Below are 22321 nucleotides of genomic sequence, written 5' to 3' on the forward strand. Positions count from 1 at the left end.
TCTTCTGCCCATTTTTGGATTGGGTTGTTTGTTTTTTTGTTATTGAGCTGCATGAGCTGCTTGTAAATTTTGGAGATTAATCCTTTGTCAGTTGCTTCATTTGCAAATATTTTCTCCCATTCTGAGGGTTGTCTTTTGGTCTTGTTTATGGTTTCCTTTGCTGTGCAAAAGCTGTGAAGTTTCATTAGGTCCCAGTTGTTTATTTTTGTTTTTATTTCCATTACTCTAGGAGGTGGGTCAGAAAGGATCTTGCTGTGATTTATGTCATAGAGTGTTCTGCCTATGTTTTCCTCTAAGAGTTTGATAGTTTCTGGCCTTACATTTAGGTCTTTAATCCATTTTGAGCTTATTTTTGTGTATGGTGTTAGGGAGTGATCTAATCTCATACTTTTACATGTAGCTGTCCAGTTTTCCCAGCACCACTTATTGAAGAGGCTGTCCTTTCTCCACTGTACATTCCTGCCACCTTTATCAAAGATAAGGTATCCATATGTGCGTGGGTTTATCTCTGGGCTTTCTATCCTGTTCCATTGATCTATCTTTCTGTTTTTGTGCCAGTACTATACTGTCTTGATTACTGTAGCTTTGTAGTATAGTCTGAAGTCAGGGAGCCTGATTCCTCCAGTTCCTTTTTTCGTTCTCAAGATTGCTTTGGCTATTCGGGGTCTTTTGTGTTTCCATACAAATTGCGAAATTTTTTGTTCTAGTTCTGTGAAAAATGCCATTGGTAATTTGATAGAGATTGCATTGAATCTGTAGATTGCTTTGGGTAGTATAGTCATTTTCACAATGTTGATTCTTCCAATCCAAGAACATGGTATATCTCTCCATCTGTCTGTATCCTCTTTAATTTCTTTCATCAGTGTCTTATAATTTTCTGCATACAGGTCTTTTGTCTCCTTAGGTAGGTTTATTCCTAGATATTTTATTCTTTTTGTTGCAGTGGTAAATGGGAGTGTTTTCTTGATTTCACTTTCAGATTTTTCATCATTAGTGTATAGGAATGCAAGAGATTTCTGTGCATTAATTTTGTATCCTGCCACTTTACCAAATTCATTGATTAGCTCTAGTAGTTTTCTGGTAGCATCTTTAGGATTCTCTATGTATAGGATCATGTTATCTGCAAACAGTGACAGCTTTACTTCTTCTTTTCTGATTTGGATTCCTTGCAATAGGTTTGAATAAAAATCTAATGAATACATTTAATCCAGAGGAGACAGTGAGGTATAATTATTGAATTTCACCCTTTATCTCAAAGACTTTGTAATTTCTATATAACCTTAGTCCCATTTAAGTAGTAAAGTTCAACACTAGCTGATAGCATACCCAGTTAGTGGTGGGTAGAATGGTAATACAAAATAGACCTGACCAAAGAAATCCAAAAAACAAAAAAAACAAAATGAGAGAGCGAGAGAGACCCCTTACCATAAAAGGAGCAGAGGGGAATTATCCCAAAGCAGCCTTCCCCACCTGCCACTTGCCCTCCAAATAGGAGGGGCCGCATCTCCAGCACCTCCTTCTGACCCACCCTGGCTACCAGTTTCTTCCCTTACAAACAATATGAACAATTCACTAGTTTTTAACCCATCTTACAGAGAGACATCTATATCCCAAATGCTTTTTATTACCAACATGTTACTTATTTCATAATTGAGCCATCAAGGAACATTTCTCTCCCAAATTCCCTGTTTCTCCCATGTGCTCTCGTGACATATAAATAAAGACAGTAGATCTTTCGAAGATCTTGCCATGGGTGCACTGAACAAGGCCTGGGAGCTGTTGTGTCTCACACATTCTGATTGACCTAAGGAGAGCCAAGCCCTGGTAGTGGTGGTGGTGATGGTGAGTGACTTTGGATGTTTTGAATCAATAAAGTTGACATAAGCTAAACCCTGAAGAGAGAGTAGGATTGATTCAAGCCACAGTTAATTTATGCTTCACGATGTTATCTGCTATACTTCCTCTGTCATTTATTCCTGTGTAAATACAACTCTCAAAACATCCCCTTTCTCTCCAGATATACTTAGATGTCATTATTTACTGACATTCTCCCGTGCATTGCCTGCTAGCCCACAGCTGCCATATACGACCCCTACCCGAGCAGGCAGTGAGTGAAAGGCCATGGCTTAAGCACGGGGTTTCCTCCATGACCCCACTCCTGTTTCTTGTACCTTGGTCTGGTTATCTGATTTTGTCTCTTATCTCCCCTTCTGTAGATCACTGTTAGCCTCAGCTTCTGACCACTCCCTCCTTGTTGTGCCATCAGAATTTGTGTACCCCTACTTCAGTGGTATTTAACCTTTTTGAGGTCATGGAATAAATGGTGAAGGTGTATGAAAGTTAAGGACTCTCCTTCCAGCAAAGTGCTTGTGTGCATTTAAGTTGGGTTCACGTCCATCCCTGGACTCCCTGAATCATTGATTCCCTGGCTGCCTTGCTGGTTGTATATATACTCATTGTGGCTTGCTCACCTGGGTCTAACTTGAAGTGTTGTACTCACCTGCCTCCACCTCAGTCCTCCACCAAGCCTTCCAGTCTGCATTTTCCCCAGCCTCTGACCTATTGTCCACCTAGATGTGCAAAACCTATCTTCTTGAACCTTTAAGACTGCTTCAGGGCCCAGGGCTCAGGGCCCTAGCCCTAGGAGGTTGTGCTCCTTCACGGCTCAGCAATGGCCTTGGTAAATGAAGTGTTCATCCTGGTGCTTGGCATCTGACTCCAAGTCTTAGTAACTATCTTTATTACATGGGTGGGAAAAACCTATTAATTGCTTGAGTTAGAAATCTCTCGATTTTTACAAATTGTATTCGTTTGAGATTCAAATATACTGTGAAGTCTACATTGTTATTCTAGATAAAGCTGTATCCTGAAGATGCAGTATCAGAGATGACTCTACTGTGGAACTTTAGCATTCTGCAATATATACTTTATAGCAACTGCTAGACACATATAATGTAATTTAAAAGCATTATGTGAAAGGAAAACCCTCTTTGGTAAGATTTGTTGGTCCACAGCTCCCATGCTTCAAACATAAAATCAAAATCTGTAGAGGGGAGGCAACATACCTATGTGCTTTGCCCCCAAAGATAAACTTGTACTCAAGCAAAATTATCTGCAACTCTATTTAGTTGCAGCTCTATTTAGGGATGCAGATTCTCAATTAGGTTGTGATTTGGGGCCCAGATGCTCACTTAATTGCTAATAAATAGAAGCACAGGAGAAGGATCTGGGAATATGAGTTGATCAGTGCAAATATTTTCTGGGAGTTGGCTTGTCACCAGGTGAAACTCCATCAGGCTGTCTCAGGAAGCTGTTTATAACAGGAGTGAGTTTTGTTTAACACAGGAATGAAAGGCACCCAGATTAGGAAAGCTTTTCATAGGACATTGTCTATGAAAAGTCCTTTGACCCAGCCAGAGGAAGCTAGTGTGTCATTCAGCCCCTCATCTCTCTGTCCTCAGCCCACAGCATCTGTGAAACACTGCAGGCCCCAATGAAAGCAAGTGCCTGTTTTCGGATTCTTTTTATCTCTATGTAGCGTGCAGTGAGCTGTGAATTGGTGATCGCCATGAAAGCAGCTCCATCGATTTCATGATTTTTCCTTGATTGTTGCTGACCCACAATTCTATACAACTTCATTAGATACTTTCTGTTCATGAACATTTTTGCTTCAGGTATAGCAGCGGGATTTCTGTGGTATGTCTACCTTGGTGTCCCCTTCTCCAGCAAGGCTGCTGGAAGTTAAACTCTGCTGGATTTGTAAAACAGCCGTGGATCTTTTGGTCTTAACTGTTATTAACAATTTACATGCATCTTCTTTTTTGATACCATCCCGATAACCTTCTGCTTTACAGACCTCATTAAGAAAAAGATGAATTCAGTACATGATCTAACTCTAAATGTATTACTCATTCCACCTCAGAAGACTCATAATGTTCTGACACCTTAATTGGAATTCCTTGAATGCCTCTACAGTCTTAGAAGAAGAGCTCAGTTTTTATTGATTTCTTTTGAGCAAATGGTGAACGATAATCATTCCAACAATAATATTGATATAAATAACAGCAACAACAATAATAACAGCTCACACTTATGGAGTGCATTCTATGTTCCAAGTAGAAGCACTGTACACGTATTAACCCAGTTAATCCCCACTCTATGAAGGAGGCACAATTGTTATTATCATCATTTTTTAGATGAAGACACTGTGACACAAGTAAGTAATTACTATAAAGAGACAGTAGTCACCATATGGCAGCACAGCATGAACAACTGCATGAGGTGATGTGAGGCCTGAGTTGGTGCTGCCATGAACATCAAGAGACATGAAGTGTACATAGTTTCATAACAAACTCATTCGATGTGGAGAAGAGCCCTCCATGAAGAAATCCTGGCCTCCAAGCAGCAGTAGGTGGTCAGCAAAACTCCTCATATCGAAATGAATATATTCATTAATGCAGTTTTTTTCTTACAAATTAGTACCAGAAGTCCTAAAATCTTAACCTTCTGTGAGTAGTCTTTGCCTCTATCCTATGAACGTGAAACGTTTGTTGAGTTATTTATCTGTGTGTACACTCAGGCGACGGATGCAAGTGTTTTCACGTCCCAGTCTACATTGCACACGGGCTTTCACTAGTGAGACCTGAGTTGAATGGCTGCCGCTCCAGTTACTAGTGAGTTACTTGGGGCAAATGATTTACCATCCCTGAGTCTGTTTATCTCTAAAATGCAAATACTTTCTTCTTCATTACATGTTTGGAAGGATCAAATGAGGTGAGATATATAAAGTTACTTCATTTCTCTAAGCCGTAGTTTCCTCATCTATAAAATGGAAATCATAATAGCACCTACTTCAGGGGGTCACTGTGAGGGTTCAGTGAGATAATGTTTATAAAAATGCTTAACATAGAGCTTGACACATAGTGAATGCTCCGTAGTAACAAATACAGCGAATAATCTGTATTTTGAGTTCTCAGTAAATGTTGGAGCACCTGACCCCCTTCTCCATTTCAACCTTGGGGATTAATATTTGGTCTTTCTTACACCTGTTAATGATTATATTTTAATTTTAACTAGATTTCCATCTTTAGTGGCAATTAACCTACTTTTCTATATCTTTTTATATCTATTATGACTAAAAGTTTCACATATTACAGTACTCTTTGGAGCTAAGATTTCATTAGTGAGGATTAAAGGAACTGAAAAGTTGGAGAAAGGGTTCAAGTTCCCATTAGATCATGAGAATTAGCGTCTCTCTCTCTCTTTTAAATAGGTTCACAGTGGTGGGATTCAAATTCCTCTTTCTGCTTCAGAAAAGAAAGAAAGAAAGCAAACAAAATAAGAAGAGTATTTGCGAGTTACTTTTATCTTTAGGACTATCTCTGATTCACTTTCCTCTCAATATTAGGTGCAAGAGAAAATTTCTCAAAGCCCGCAGACTAATCCAATTCTGACAAGACTTTTCAGGCTGAATCGCAAAGTAATTTAAGATGTCCTTTCAAAGAAAATGTACATATAATTCATAACAAACCTCCTTTAACTCTTCTTCCCTTTTAACCAATTTTAAGCTCAGAGCTCTCTTTGTCACTTTAAAGTTGGAACTTAATGGACCAGAGCCACTTAGGAATCTGTCAAAGACTTTATTCCGTGCTGAAATTTGTAACTGTTCTTGATGTCATTATCAACATGGCTCCCACCTAAATCATCGGTGCCTTCACTGCATCCCCACTGAAGTACCGCCCCTTGCTCGCTGAATACTCAGCCATTTCCAATGGCAGGATTTGGGTAGCCCAGAAAGCCAAGTACCCTCCACCCCTCTCTTGATAGTCCTGGAGGAAGCTGGAAATAGGTAGGGAGTCAATGACCCTGGGGGCGGGAGGTTCCTCGAGGCCATATTACCCAACTGTCTAGTGCATGAATTTTCTCCATAACACTCTGACAGGTAACTCTTTCATTCTATGTTTAAGTATCTCCAGCGACAGAGAACTTGACTTTTATAGAGCTCATTTCGTTTTCCATCAGATCTAAGAATTAGGAAATTCTGAAATAGAATATAAAGCTGAAATCTTTCACCCTCTGATGTTTCACTCGTGGACTTTACTTTGCCTTCTGGAAACACAAAGAACGAGGCCAGTCCTTCCTCTGCATGACCACCTTTCAAATGCTCACTGTAGCTGTTTCTGCTAAACTCATCTATCCTTTAAACTCCCCTCCTTCCTTACTTCTTCTTCCCCACCACCCTACTCTTTCTCCTGTGGTCTGCTATGGTGTGTCAGGCTTCGTTCAGATGGTGCCACCCAGACCAAAGAAGAAAGCCCCGTCTGATCCAGCCATGGGGGAGGACAACGGGACCATGCTGACTCGTGTCCAGCTTCCTCTACTGTTATTAACATAGCCTTCACCTGGAATGTTCTATACCATGCTCCCCTACCCCAAACCCTCCAGTGGATGCCCTTTCACCCCTAGAGGAAAATCCTAAGTCCTAAGAAAGTCCTGAAAACTTCCACAAGACCTGGCCCCAGCCCAGTCTCCAGCCCTGTCTCCTACCACTTTCCCCTTGCCCATTCCCCTCCAGCCACACTGCCTCTGCTTCAAGGACTAGAAAACTCTCCCCTCTCTTTTCATGCAGGACTCCACTTAATAATGTTTTTCAGAGAAGCCTTTCCTGACCATCCTAAGTAAAACAGCACCCTCATCACTCTCTATTCCATCCCTTCACGCTGCTTTCTTTTTCTTTTCTGTCTCCTCTGCCCTTAAATCATATGTTTACTTGCTTAGCTATTTATTATGTTGATTTCTCCACTGGAACGTAAGGAACATGAGGTCAGAAGGTTGTGTTCCCTGCTGGATCTTTAGTGTCTAGAAAAATGTCTGCACATAGTAGGTGCTCAAGAAACATTTGTTGTTAGAATGAATCCATTAATTCAGCCTGAGATCATATTATTCTGGGGGCAGCCATGATATACTAACTCATACTTCCCACAAAATTCTCCGTGTCTTGTGGTGCCAGACGTCAAAATGGCAAAGTGATATTTGTCAAGGATTTGGAAAAATCACTGTTTGGTGTGAATTTGGACCCTAAGGGAGCGGTCATTAACTAAACAGTCCTTCAGAAGCTGCAAGAGTTCATTAATGTGCCTCCTGAAACACAGCCCTTGACCCTGCAGGGCTGTTGCCCTTGGGAAGGTGAGACCCTGTGGTTCTAACTCAAGCTCAGTGAACTTCTGGCCAGAACAACTTATTATTAAAAGGCAACTTTTCTAACTTCCCAGGGTGCCTGGAATGCCCCCAGTTCCTGAAGTCATTATGCTTTACAGCAGGTTCTCTTGACAGAACTTCATCAGCCTTTGGCAGGACATAAGCCAGAATAATGGGCAAGCAGATGCCAGAATGAATTCCAATGTGTTCACACAATTCTTGGCCCCATAAAATCAATTCCTTATTCATAATTAAGCAACTTCTTGAGAAAGCGCAGGTTGGTAGAGTTATTAAAAGGTAAATAATAGATAAGGATCCACTTGTTTCTTTTTGGGGGGGAGATAAACAATTTTAAACACAAAATAGCACTGTAATTAGTTTTTCTTCTACTTTCTTCCCTGTGAAACTCAGGGCCAACCAAACAGAGCAGCTTTTACAAATTTCCATCACCCCTCTATGTTGCATTTCTCCTTAAAATGTATCCTTCAGAGCGGAATGACAAGGCAACTCTAGATAGATGGGGAGGAAAGAAACTAGAAGCATCCGGACATAAAGGTCACAAGATGCATCATCCTGTGGGTTTTTGCCTGTTTTCCAAACTGGGTTTAGGAAGCAGACCTGAAACAAAAGTTGCTAAATGCCTCCCTACTAAAAGGAGCATCAGCGGTCCCCAGCACTTAGAACCACACACCTCCCAACAGGCTTAATTGGCAACAGAATCAGCCTCATTTCCTCCAATTCCTACCCCATCTCCTTGGTCTCAAAACAGTGTATGAAAGGAGTGGGAAAGAAAGGGGGTCCTCCTTGGAGAGACTGCAGTGTTTGAGGTATGAAGCTGTCACCCCTCCCCGTGAGGGAGCTTCCTCTCCCCTAAGTCAAGTGGAAGGAACGCCACTGGAATCACCCCAATAGATGGAGGCTGCCTGCAAGAGGAAGGCTGCCAGCTTGTCCCCAGGGGAGGAACTGCAGAGGGGCTGAGCCCCTCTCAAAATAGAGCAGGGAAGGAGGTTCTTGGATGTGTCTTCTTGGAGTGAGAGAGCAGAAGAACACAGGGACTGCCCTACAGATTTCTGGAAGGAGTCAGCTGGAGTCCTCTGTGTCAGCAGGACCTGAAGGCTCCCTAGTTTGCTGTGTTTGGGGAGTGGGCAAGGTGAGCCCTCCTAGAAGAGTGCTCCATGGTCCATGGAGGGTGCTCAGGGGTGCCCCAACTAAAGGGGACTGGAGATCAAGGGAGGTGTGAGAGCCACCGAATTCCCCAAGGGGCCCTGATCCAAGCCATAGAAAAGGGCTGGGAATATATACAGCTGGCAAGGCAGAAGGAAAACTGAATGGTCCCTGTGAGGGGATTCTTCATAAATTGGAGGTGCCACCATGTCAGCAGGGGCTTCCAAGAAACGGACCAAGCAGGGACAAGAGTGAGGCCAGGGACCCTGTCCATTGTGGCCAAACAATTGGCCACAAAAGGTGGAGAGCTTGGCTCCCCATCACTCCTCCATGCCTCTAACACCAGGGGGCGCTGGTGCTCAGGAGGGAGGTGGAGGGGAGCATTCCTGAGCACTTTCTTTGTTTTTTTTTTTTTTGGCTGCATAGGGTTTTTGTTGCTGTGCGTGGGCTTTCTCTAGTTGCGGTGAGCGGGGCTACTCTTCCTTGTGGTGCGTGGGCTTCTCATTATGGTGGCTTCTCTTGCTGCGGAGCACGGGCTCTAGACTCACGGGCTTCAGTAGTTGTGGCGCACGGGCTTAGTTGCTCCGCGGCATGTGGGATCTTCCTGGACCAGGGCTTGAACCCACGTCCCCTGCATTGGCAGGCAGATTCTTAACCACTGTGCCACCAAGTGCGCCACTCCTCCCTTTCAAGTCATCCTGCCTGCTGTTCTAGAATATTCTGCAGGGAGAAGAAGAACCTTGCTTTGAAGATTTAGGTTTTAAGCTGGACAGCACTAAGTTGTGATAACCGAAAGGAACTGAATAATGGAATTTGACCAAGACATCATTGATGGAACTATACACCCAGCACAAAGAAGGATTCAATACAGTACAGTTGGAAGAATCAAGAGCTCTGTAATAAACTGGTCCTAGTAGTTTAAATTTTTTTGTTAGGGATTAAAGATTTGGCAGAGAAAATGGAAGGTCCTTTTTGTATATCTTTGGCTATAGTAATCATCTTCCCATCTTTTTCTTGATTACATTCATAGAAATTCAAAAAGGGATGTGATGTATATGCTTAAAACTTTCCTTTTAAAATTTTAAAGTGGCATTGATTCATGTTAACAAGAGAAGTGAGACTGGACTGGGAGATAAGAGAAGCAGGTTGTCCCAATCAGGCACCCAGAATATTGAGTAGATTGTGGGAGTTGGGAGGACCTGTCAGAGGCGAACATCATTATGAACGAAGGCTGCCCAGGAGCTTGAGGTTGTTGAGTAGTTTCTGTGAGGGAAAATTATGGGGAAAATATTTTAGCAGTAGCAGTAAAGAGTAACAGGAGTGGGTGGTGATGGAAGCTGGGTGGTCTTGAGAAAGATTGTAAGAATCAGGAGAGCGATGACTCCGTAGGGTCCAGAATGGGAAGATGGCCAGAGTTTTGGAAGGGATGGCATTGGCGGCAGTGATGGTGTTCCATTTATAGAATACTTTCTATACATTATCTCATCTTCACTCTCAGCATGATTGCAATAACTTCTTCACTACTTCCTCTTCTTTCGTTTCCTCCTCGCCTCCCTTCTCCTTCTTCCTCATGGCTGGCATTTATTGAGCATATGTGCCACATGCCATTCTACACAAAACAATTTGTATGATCAAATGATCCCTGATACCAAGAGATTCTAGACCAAGGACCAGTCAGAGTGTGAGAGAGACAGGTGATGACATCTCAGTTCTGTTTTGGTTGAGGTACTCATTAGACATCTAGTTTGGGATACTTCTTTTAGAACTAAACCAATCTCTCAGTTTGAGAAAGAGACGGAAAGACAGACAACACAATGACGAAGAAGAAGGAGAAGAAGAGGAAGGGGGAGGGGGAGGAAATGGGTTATTTGAAGAAGGATGATTAACTTAAGAAATGCTTATCTAGTTCTTACTATGTGCCAGGTACCATTTTGAATGCTTTATAAACATTAACTGATTGACTTCTCATAGCAACCTTCTGTGATAGGTACTATTATTATCATCCTCATTTTATTATCATTTTTTTAATTATCATCATCATAGGAAACTGAGGTGCCTATAGTCTAAGTAACTTGGTCAAGTTCACACAGCCGGTAAGTGGCAGAGCTGAGATTTCAACCCAGATCTCAGATTCAGATACTATGCCCTTAACGCTACCTAAGTTGCCAGGGGGGTTCCTGTAGGAACATCGTAAAGATGAGAAGATGGGTTGTTGAGAAACACTGGAGTTTCGATTCTGTCTGTGAGTCTTAAACGATACAGCAAAGGGCTTCCCTGGTGGCGCAGTGGTTGAGAGTCCGCCTGCCGATGCAGGGGACACGGGTTCGTGCCCCGGTCCGGGAAGATCCCACATGCCGCGGAGCGGCTGGGCCCGTGATCCATGGCCGCTGAGCCTGCACGTCCGGAGCCTGTGCTCTGCAACGGGAGAGGCCACAACACTGAGAGGCCTGCGTAACGCAAAAAAAAAAAAAAAAAAAAGATACAACGAGCAGTGTGATCCTTATTCATGTGGCTATCATCAAAGGAATTTAGGATATTTCATCTATTTCAAAAATTTTGAATAAAAGATACGCATATTTATTTCTGAGACTGTATGCAATACACTACCATCAAAATAGTTTTTGGTGAATAATCTGTTCCTGAACAGAATGATTCAGAATCAATAACCTGGACTTATATCCAATTTATCAGATGAATATTTAAACACCACTGTGTATTTCCGGTCATGTCATTTTCAAGGATATCGGTTCTATCCAACTCAAACATTGTTTTCCAGAAATCTGCAGATCACAGATCTATCTTCACCAGCATGTGCTGTAAACAGTGCCTCTTCAGAGTGGTGTCCCAAAGGGCAAGCACCACACAGATAAGCAGAAAGTCCAGTTCCTCTTCCCTGCCTCTCCCCTCTCTGATATTTGCATCCGCTAATGGTTCAAGCATCTCCCTTGGTGCACGGGAGGAGGTATTTCCTTTTTAAGTCCAAAGTGCCGAAACCGTTAGAACATGATCTTCCGTCCTTTCTCAGGTTGAAGTTAGAGAACTCTACAGATGCTACCCAAACCCTTGGTCATTTCCGAAAACACCCTCTGCAACTGCTGCTCCATAATCCAGAGACTTAGTGTTGAAGCTGAAAACCAGAGCCCAGAGAGATGCCTCCTTTCCAGGGCTTAGAGCCTGGAGGAACAACTTCCTAAAATCCTGGCAGTCAGGAGAGATACAATGTCTCTGGGACATAAGGCCCCTGCTTTCTTTGCCTCACTCCTCACCAGCAGCCAGAGGGCTTTGCCTGCAGAATGTCCTCTGCTAAACTTGGGGAGATGTGACTCAAGTTCAGTCTCCTGGCCTGTTCTTGTCCTGGAGCACATCCCTGTCCAGGCTGCTGAGGACGCTCCTTTCCTCCTTAATCCACGGACCCAAGAGCCCCGCGCAAAATGTGACAACCTACTGGCGTCACTTCTATGGCCGTTTCCTCCCTGGAGACCCTGATGTTCCCATGCAAAAGTGACTTTTCCCTCTGCAGCAACCTAGAAGCACAGTGTTCTGGGAGGGGACCCACACCCCATCGGCCCGTAGTTGGAACCAAGGCCTTGTTCAGCCACAGCGCTCTGCCCTCTTTCATTGTGAGCCTGTGGAAGTTCTTAGCAGAATGATGATGATCATGGCAGTGATGGTGATGATGGCCAGCATTCACTGAGAGCCTATTTTTTGTGCACATAATCAGCACTCAATGAATGGCCCTACAACCTATCAGATAAATATATAGGCTTTGTGGGGTTTTTTTTAATCTTAATCGTTTTTTTTTTTGGCCACATCCTGAGGCATGCTGGATCTTAGTTCCCCAACCAGGGATCGAAACCGTGCCCCCTGCAATGGAAGCATGGAGTCTTAACCACTGGACTGCCAGGGAAGTCCCTCTTATTTTTTTTTATAGGTTTTTAAATGTACCTCATATTCTCACACATTTCTGTGGGATACGTAATGTTATGGCCGTTTTATAGACTTTGAAACCGAGCCTGAGTGATGGAGTAACTTAACCAAGGCCATACAGCCAATAAGGATGAGATCTTTGAGGCTCAAACTAAGAGTCTCAAGTGTTAACTTCAAGTTTGCATTGATAACCCTAAAAGTACCCACAACATGACTACATATAGTCAATGCCTAATAAAAACTCTTGTAGATGATGATCCATTTGAAAGATGACTAGCTTTTGCAAGCCTCTTCTCCTCCTGCATTTCTTCCTTATTTCCTTCCTGCTTTCCAGTCAGCCTGCCCTCGTTCCCTCAACCTTTATAGAACCTGCCACGGGTCGGGCATCAGGCTGTGTCCTGGGCATAGAAGCAGGACAAAGACCCAGGCCAGGCCTAGCAAAGCTGAAGTCCAGGAGCAGAAGGCAGGCACGAAAGCAGGTTTCCAGGAGGAGCCCTGCGTCTCACCTGCTAGTGGGATGGGAGAGGAGGGCTCTGTTGCCCCATGCAAGGTGCTCCACACTCTCCTGGCACATGGGAGAGTGCTTCTCGTGTTCCATCCACACATGGAATCCAAGGTTCTGGTGCCTGAACTCCTATTGCCCTTAGAATCAGAACCACACTCACTCAACGGTCCTGATGTGGGTTCATGTTTGCCTCCCAACAAGATCACTTTTTCAAGGGAGAAACAAGAAATCTACATTTTGAACTTAGTAGCTATATGATCTTCATTTCTCTGACTCTTCGTTTCTGTATTTTATTTTTAAAAAGGAGGGGGGAGAAAAGAAAGAAAAAGACGGATGACCATATACCTGCCCTAATTACCTGGCAGAGATGTTATAGGATCAAATACAGTTATAATGAAGGCATAAGAGGACTAAATATTACATAAATGTGAGGGCTTTTGTATATTCTTAAGGTGGAATTTAAAGCTCTGAGTGATGCCAGCTACCTGCCTTTACCCCTCCACCAGTGCCCACATATGTGCTGCCAGGCTCCAGCCATCACTATATAGTTCCACGTTGAAGTGCCCTCAACTCTCCTGCCTCCTTGCCTTTGCTTCCACCCTTTCCACTACCTGGAATGCCTGCTTCCCATCACTGACTGTTGACTTGATCAAATGCCATCCCCTCTATTCTAAACTAGTGCCCCTTTCCTCATTTGCCCCATTAAATGTTGCACATCTCTCACAATCACTCTCAGCACTGTGACTGACATGAGCTAGCTGTCTTCTCTATCTTAGGCTTCTCCGCCTATGCCTTGCATATGGTCAGTAAAATGTTTGTTGACTCAAGTTCTGCTTCTCCTTTCCATGCCCTTCCCTGCCTGCCCACCACTCCCTGCATCGAATCCATCACCTGGTACATAGCAGGTACCCCATGCATCTCGACTAACATCCTGAAGTGCTTTAGGGCTGGCAAATCAATGAACGAGTCTCCATAGGTCAAGGAGAATTAAGTAAGCTCTTCCCTTCAGTTCAATCAGATCTCACAGGGAAGGTATGAAATTTGACTTCACCCTTTTGGGTGGGGATCAGAGCCCAGGAAGAAAACAGCATCTCCCAAAATGCAGACTATGAACCAGTGGAGATACCCAGATGATTTTAGGTGACACAAAGGGGAACTTTGTTTTTCAAATTTAATAATTACATAATCTCATGTGTATTAAAAAGCAATATATGAAGCAACTCAAAACTATGATTTCGTAAATATTATTTAATAAAAGCTTTTGCATTTGAATAAAAATGAGTTGATTTAAGAACAAACATTACATAAGTAATGATACGGAATATGGCCAAAAGAAGTGATGGCGGTGCTTCAAGCTAGGGAAGCATCGGGACAGAGAAAACACTTCCAGCGAGTGCAAAGGTGAAGATGGGGTTGAAGAGATTCCTGTTCTAAGGATCAGATCTGCTGGGAGCAGCCTTAGGAATTAACAGAATTATTTACAAAACTGTGTTACTGTGCAAAAACCTTTGTTTGAAAGACAGATAGCAACTGGAATGTTTCCTCATCACTACTGTTTTTTTTTACACACGCAGCCATGGGCACCAAGTTTCCGAATGGCCATGGGGTTTTACACCCTTTCCCAGGACTGTCAGCTACAAAGGACCCAAATATGGGTTTGCTTTTCCTTTTTTTTCTGCAAAGCACAACACTTTACAAAAAGAAGAACACTTCAAAGGCAATCCCTTTCTCATATACATAACAGGGCTCCATTTGAGATCCACATTCATCTTCCTTATCCAATTACATGATCAAAGCAGAAGTGTTTGAAACAACCTAATCAAAAACTGGGCAGAAGACCTAAGTAGATATTTCTCCAAAGAAGACATACAGATGGCCAACAGGCACATGAAAAGCTGCTCGGCATTCCTAATTACTAGAGAAATGCAAATCAAAACTACAATGAGGTATCACCTCACACCAGTTTGAATGGGCATCATCAGAAAATCTACAAACAACAAATGCTGGAGAGGGTGTGGAGAAAAGGGAACCCTCTTGCACTGTTGGTGGGAATGTAAATTGATACAGCCACAATGAGAACAGTATGGAGGTTCCTTAAAAAACTAAACATAGAATCACCATATGACCCAGCAATCCGACTACTGGGCATATACCCAGAGAAAACCATAATTCAAAAAGACACATGCACCCCAATGTTCATTGCAGCACTACTTACAATAGCTGGGTCATGGAAGAAACCTAAATGCCCATCGACAGACAAATGGGTAAAGAAGATGTGGTCCACATATACAGTGGAATATTACTCAGCCATAAAAAGGAACGAAATTGGGTCATTTGTAGAGATGTGGATGGATCTAGAGACTGTCATACAGAGTGAAGTAAGTCAGAAAGAGAAAAACAAATATCGTATATTAAAGCATGTATGTGGAACCTAGAAAAAGGGTACAGACGAACCGGTTTGCAGGGCAGAAATAGAGACACAGATGTAGAGAACAAACGTATGGACACCAAGGGGCGAAAGTGGTGGTGTGATGAATTGGGAGATTGGGATTGACATATATACACTAATATGTATAAAATGGATAACTAATAAGAACCTGCTGTATAAAAAAATAAATAAAATTCAAAAAAAAAAAAAGCAGAAGTGTTTGGCCTACTTTGAGGGTTTAAAGATATCCAGGGAAAAACTAGAAACATTAAAACTACCTTTTTTATGCCACACATTTTCCTGGAGGAGAATTGGAACCCACTCTCCCTGTTCTCTCTTAACTAGTCTTTAGACACAAAAAGTCAGGTCAGGGAGTTAACGTACTCTCATCATCCAAGTCACAAGAGATTCAGTTACATCTCTGTAAAATCCTATCTAATCTCAAGTCCGTGTGTCTGGTGTACTGCTTGCTCTCTAAGAGCTACAAGGTGCCTCCCAGCCGCTGAGAAACTATTGATTTTGTCTGATTAGCTTTAAAGACCTTGTATTAAAATAAAAACTGCAAAAAAAAAAAAAAATCTGAAAAGTTACTTCATTAGTCTCCCGAAAGCTACTGGTTCTAGCACATCTGTTCATTTTGATGCTACAATACGGAGCTCATGTTTCCTAAAATAGGACACACCTTGTCCTTTACATTAACACTGTGGGATTTGAGGCCCTGGTTACAAAAAGAAAATAGCAAATATGACTTCCTCAAAACTATTTAAGTGAACAGACTGCCTATTGGTGGATTGACTTTTCTCTGTGGATATAAATCTGTTGGCAGCCATCAGAATTGGGGTATAAACGATGACCTTAGGCAGCTGCTGCCATTTGTTTCAGTGGGAAAATGAGGGGTTTGTCTCTCCCCAGGGGTTAATACTGTGATGCTCTGAACGTCCTCTGGGCTCTGCTTCTGAAGGGTTACACTGGAGAGGAGCAATGTTTTGTGGTTTATGACAAGATCACAGCAGAATATTTTGTACATGCTGTGATTTGTATCATCCATTTGTGCACAGGCCATAAAAGTGCACTTTTTATCAGGAACATTTGTGAATATTTAACAGCACTGAAGACATATGGGCCCTAAATAATTCACAGTTATCTATCTCCTCAGCAGATTCCTTATACGCCTACCATGTTTTAATGCCTAGTTTGCTCAGAAACAATATTCCTTACGACCCTTCCTATATAAAAATGTTTACTGATGGGCAGCAATATATAGATACCATGGGATTGGGTTGTAAGGAAGCGGAAAGCTTTCTGCCTTCTCCACCTCTCCCTGTCCTCATCCGTTTCCCCTGAAAGCTTCCAACCAGCACCTAACCTCATAGGAAAACGTGCCCTTCCCAAAAGTGGGTGCTAAATTCTGACTTCTGGTGTTTGGGCCATGAGATGGGAGTCGCTGACTAACCGTCACCCTCTTCTCTTTTCAGTTCTATATCCATTTACAGTCCCAAGGAGAATCCGAATGCATTTGATGCTGCCGCATTCTTCCAGTCCGTGGGGAATTTCCTGGGGATCTTCGCCGGCTCATTTGCAATGGGGTCTGCGTATGCTGTTGTCACGGCACTGATATCCTTTGTCCTGTGTGGAAAGCTGGGGACTGTTCAGAGCAGTCAACTTCCCCGGAATGTTTCTGAGGACTGACAAATTCCAGGCTAGGAAATGGTTAGATAGTCTCGTTCGAGCGCAGTACGGCACCGCTGGAGCCATCTTGATTCCGAGCCACCCCTCGAAGCATAGGTCGGTACCAGTGGAAGAGGGGCCCAGGCTCTTTTCCTGTCCAAGGCCAGTTCTAGCACGGCTCATACTGTCTGATCCTAGGATAGCAACAGTCTTAAAAAAATTCCCACCTAGGAATATAGGTGACCAGGGGGTATCAGGCTTGGATATATTAAGGTCAAGAGGAAGAACTGAAGATCTAAGGTCAAGAATAAAGCATGATTGACTGGGAATGATAAACTAAGTGTTCTCTGCCTCCTTTTCAAACTTGTATCAAGCACTAGTTCACAGGGTTGGCCAAGCCAAAGATGACTGTGAGTTTAAACGAGCATGCATAGCTCTTTTATGGAAGGGGAACAACAAGCCAAGCAGAAATGATGTTTGCCACATCCAGGCAATTGTGTCATCTTACTCCCTCTTTTTCAGCAGAGAGGTGGGAGGATGGGTAAAGTTCCTAGAGGATTTGAGCCGGGGAAAGAAGCTGGTCTGGTGAGCTCTTCACTCACAGCAGTTGGATGGGGGCAAAAATAAGTCAGATTTGAAGAGGAAAGCCAGAGAAGGCTAATGTCAAGTGTTAACTGAGGCTACAGAGAAGAGGCAGAACAAAGGACCAGAGACCTTGGGGGGGAAAGAGAAGTAAGAAAGGAGAAAGATGTAAGAAGGGTCAGGGATCAAGGCAAGGAAAGCAAAATGTTGGGGTCTCTTTTCATGAGGACTAGCCTAACAGTTCACTGAACAACTGCTAAAAGGCTAGGTTCTACTAAAGTTTTCTAAGATAAGTCAGAAGATGAATAAAACATGGACTCTGCCTTCAACTAATGACGAACTTAGAAAGACAAGCTCTACAGTAAGAGTTGGATGGAAAGTGAGTGCTAAAGCTGCAGAGCCACCTTAGTAAGATTATAAAAATTCAAATGATGATGAGGCCACTGTGTCTGGGATAGTCCAATAGACTCTTGGCCAATCTTATGATTCTGGAAAATCATCTGAAAAGCAGTATTTACATGCAGAGTAGGACCTGGGCTTGACCTGAAAAATGGGTAGGATACAGGCAAAAGCCACATGATAAGAGATTCAGGAGAAGACCAGCATTCATGAAGGTGTGGCGGAGGGGGCACTGCCGTGGCACATGGCAGTTGTGCCTGAAAGGACCTGAGGGCTCAGGCTGGTGAGTGGTGGAAGATGAGGGGACACAGGTGGGATGGAGTCAGCTTGTGGAGTATCTTGGAGTGTTATTCAAAGGAGCCTGGGCATCTTTCTATAGTCCACAGAGAGGGACACAATGAAAGTCCTGCTTTTAAAACATAAATAAGGAACTGGTATGTAGGGTGAATGAGAGAAGGAAGATTAAGATCAAGGAAAACTGTGATGATAACCTGTGGGGGGTGGAAATCGGGAAGGAGGCCAATGTTTAGAAGAAGCTCTAGGACTTAGTGATTGGTTGGTACTAAGAGATAAGGAAGAGGAGAGAATCAAAAGACCACCCCAAAGTCATGTCCTGGAAACCCTGGAGAATATCAATTCCATTGACAAAAGTAAGTCGGAAAATGTAGGGCTGACTTCTAACTAAAAATAATGATTAACAATCTACCCAGTACTATAGACATGTCAGGCCCCCTACTACTTGTTTTACATGCAATAACTCATTTAACCTTCACAATGGTCATATCTTTTTTTACTGGACACTGGAGCTTAGAAAGGGTAAGCTATTGCCCAAGGTCATACAGCTTGGAAGTAGAGCCAAGATCAAACCCAAGGAGTGAAACCCAGAGACAGACCATGCTCTTGATCACTACTCCCTGTTGCCTCTTAATTATTAAGTGGAATGACGATGGAGGTCACATGTTGTTTGGAGTAGAGTAATAGTAATGATCACAACATTTAGTGAATGTCTAGCATGGGCCTTTATCTATATCTTCTTATTCGAATTAACCCTGTAAGACACCGGGTTACACAGGAGGAAATCGAGGCTCAAGAAGGTTAAGTAGCTCACTCTGAGTCACATATCAGTAATAATGGACATGATATTAATTATGTCATCTTACATATGTTCAGAACTGTACCACGTGCCAGCCATTGTCCTTAGTATTTTGCATAGATTATCTCAGATAGTTTTTATAAGAACCCTGGCAGGGAGATACTGTTATTCCCCCAATTTTCAGCTGAAGAAACTGACATATAAGGTTAGGCAACTTGTCTAAGTCCACACAGCTAGGACATTTCAGGGCAGGGGTTTAAAACCAGGCCTTTGGTCCCAGGGACGGCACGAGGTGGAATGGCTGAGATTGGAACTTTCTTCTGCCCAGTGTGCAAGGAATGTATGGACACATAAGTAAACAAATTGATAAGGAAGGTAAAAATTCCTGGAGGTTGGAAGTCTGCTCTGATATTGGATCAGATCTGGGGAAAGGGGTGGAGAAAAGGAAGAGACAGGGCCTCAGTAATAGTGGCAACACCTGATGGCCTTGGGTCACAAACTCAGGCTGTGAAGGAGACAGGGGCACAGTCCATTCCTCCACCATAACCACCTGGATACCTTGTCCACAATGAGGCAGAGGCTCCTCAGATTGTGGGCCCCTGGGCTCCGGACAAGCTTAGGGCTTGACTCAGAACTGAACAACTTTCTGGAGGCCATGGAAAGAGAAGAACACTTTACGCCCAGTTGGTATTCTGCTACTCAAATCGGCCTGAGCCTTCTCTTTACAACAAACTAGAAGAGGGAATTCGGAGGAACAAACCCCATTAGAAACAAAGCCTTCCCTCCAAGTAAGAAGAGGGGACATTGGAAAAGGGTCAAAGGGCAGCCCATGTCTTCCTCCAGATAAAGAATTGCTTCCAGATCCTTACTGAATCTCTTTCCAGAAAAGATGTTTTACAAAACAAATTTATTTAAATCACACTAATTGAAAAACTTACACATCCTTTGTTATATACCAGGCACTCTTCTGAGTGCTTAACATATTGTAAGTGGTTTATGTACCTAGGAGGTAGGTTGCACTATTATGCCCATTTTCAGACATGGAAACCAAAGCGCAGAGTGACCCGTCTAAGCTGATACCATGAATATGGGCCCAGGTAGAGTTGCCTTCCAGAGGCCACACTCCCAACCATGACATGATCCTTAGTATTTTGTGCTTTCTAAGACTTTACAAAACATTTTTAATATCTTCATTGCATGTTACTCTGCACATTGTATGAGTAGGTATTATTCTCATTGCCAGTTCACCTAGGATACAAATAAGGCTCACAGAGGTTAACATACTGCTCAGAAATCACACAGCCAGTGACTAGCAGAGCCAAGACTCAAACCCAGATCTACTAACACAGAGGTCATACTTTTGGCTTCCTTGCCCTGCTGCCAAACATCTCTTAATATGGAATCTTCCTTACACTTTGTTGTAGAAACATAAAAATGCAATAGCATTAACATCTCTTTACCTGTCAGGGCATTTTCCGCCTAGTGGTGGACACAATTACAAGGTAGCCCTTTCCCATCCATCACTAACTCCTAATCATCTCCCCATAGCCCATTCTCTGCCTGACTCAGATCACTGTGCCTTTGTTCTATTTGCAATTTATAGACTATTGACCAAGTGTCATCCTGGCCAAAATGAACCACTGCCCGCCAAAGGGCATCTTGCTTGACCTAGAAGCAACACCCATTTTCCTCCATCCTACTTTTACAAAGAGAGTCCGGGCAGCTTCCCTGTCACTGAACATACATGCTCCTCCTGATTCAATTTCTATCCCCAAGAGAGAAGGCTCTTCAAAGTGATCTGTCCACAGACCAGCACTCCCTGGGGAGCAGTGGCCTCCTTCAGTGTTGACACACTGGCAGCATCTCACCCAGCCTCACTCCCCTTGGCTTTGTTTTCCCAGATCTGCCAGTATTCTGAGGGGCACACCCCAAGGGCTGAGTCCAAATTTAAGAAGTTTTGTGTCTACACTGAGCTGATTTTATCCTCTTAGTAAGACATCTTTTTTATCTGAACACCAGTTTGCATTTTTATAGGAGTTCAGCCCGCAATGAAGCATGATTCCTGCTGGCCTTCAAAGTCAAGTCTCAGTCAGTTACAGCCAGCTCCGAAAATTAGTTCTCTCATCTAAAACACAACCAGTTTTTTTCACAGCCAAAAAGGAGATTTATTCATAAAAGCAGTTGTTATTTCCCTTAACGCGTCTTTGTCACTTGACCAAATTTACCAAACTGTGTGAGTTCCCTATGCTGGAAACGGGCCTGTTTTTCCTCCTGTCTTGGAGCGCCTTCCTGTCTGCCGAGGCCGCTGGCCTAACAGGTCAGTGTTTCGTCCAGCGCAGCAAACTGGATGTGTGAACACATGTGTTCCCCCCACCTCTCCCCATGCCCCCCTCCCTGACCCAGCCGGAGGTGAAATGGAGGCCCTTTTCTATGGGTTTGTGTCAGAATCAGCCTCTCCTGGGCACCCTGGGGGGAAGAAAAACTATCATCCATTTATCCAACAGCTCAACTGGAAGTCTCCAAACTGCCGTTTCCTCTCCTCTCCTTGCTGGTCAGGAAGGGGATGTTGAAATCTATGATTGACTGGTATACTGAGGTGATGGCTGACTTTACAAATAAGAGTCTCTGCTCAGAGTGTGAAGGGATGCACAGCCGCTTTGTGGGAAAGGGTGGTGACTTTCCATTGGCTGTTAACAGCAACGCCCACGAAGGCAGCCTCTCCTGGTGTGCTCATCTCCACACACGGACCGTGTTTATAAATCTTTGCATACACTCCATGGCAGGCCAGAAAACAAGGCGCTAACTTGGTGGCTTCACGGTTTAATTAATGTCTCTTACTGTAGACAGTCTGTATGTAGAGTCCTCTGAGATGGAGCAGTTGATAGAGAGAGGCAGTCCCTAAGGTCCCAGGTGCCACGCATCCTGTATCTGGATTGCCTTTCTGCAACAGCGAGGGTTTGTGCTTGGCTAGCTGCAACGATTGGGTACTTTTCCATGTAGAAGAATCAGTGTGGCTCTGAGCAAAATTTCAAAGCTGTTTCTCTCCTTTGGCTTAGTTCCTTGCTTCTCCTGGGTTTCAGTCCTGGATCCCTTGCTGCTCACTACATCTTAATTGACTTTCAAGTGAGATTCCCCCACCCCCCTCCGAAGTACTAACTGGGAATAAGGTATGCATCCCTGGGTACTTGCATTTTAAAAGGTGGTACTTTAAGTGTAAATAATAATAAAAGTTGATATATAGTGAAAGCAGACCATGAGCCAGGTGCTGGCTAACTGCCTTTCATGGATTTTCTCATTTGTTTACAGAAGGACCCAAAGTTAGGGACTATGCCCAGTTTACTCAGCCAACAGTAAGTGG

At 43.3% G+C, this 22321-nt stretch overlaps 1 protein-coding gene across 10 annotated transcripts in view; it reads left to right on the plus strand.

The window, feature by feature from the left end:
- SLC9A9 (solute carrier family 9 member A9) overlaps positions 1-22321 on the plus strand; it is a 656685-nt gene that overhangs the window by 355605 nt on the left and 278759 nt on the right. For 9 of the 10 annotated variants that reach the window (XR_007477387.1, XR_007477389.1, XR_007477388.1 and 6 more), the window contains 2 exons: positions 16697-16840; positions 21180-21280. The exons of the other annotated variant lie outside the window; for it this stretch is intronic. Coding sequence is in view for 6 of the 9 variants with exons in the window: in XM_049709812.1 (XP_049565769.1) it covers positions 16697-16840; positions 21180-21280 (245 nt within the window). In the remaining 3 variants the exon portion in view is untranslated. The remainder of the gene's footprint in view (positions 1-16696; positions 16841-21179; positions 21281-22321) is intronic. 10 annotated transcript variants of the gene reach the window in all.

Source organism: Orcinus orca, chromosome 5 (genome assembly GCF_937001465.1).
Source record: "Orcinus orca chromosome 5, mOrcOrc1.1, whole genome shotgun sequence".
Classification (NCBI taxonomy): Eukaryota; Metazoa; Chordata; class Mammalia; order Artiodactyla; family Delphinidae; genus Orcinus; species Orcinus orca.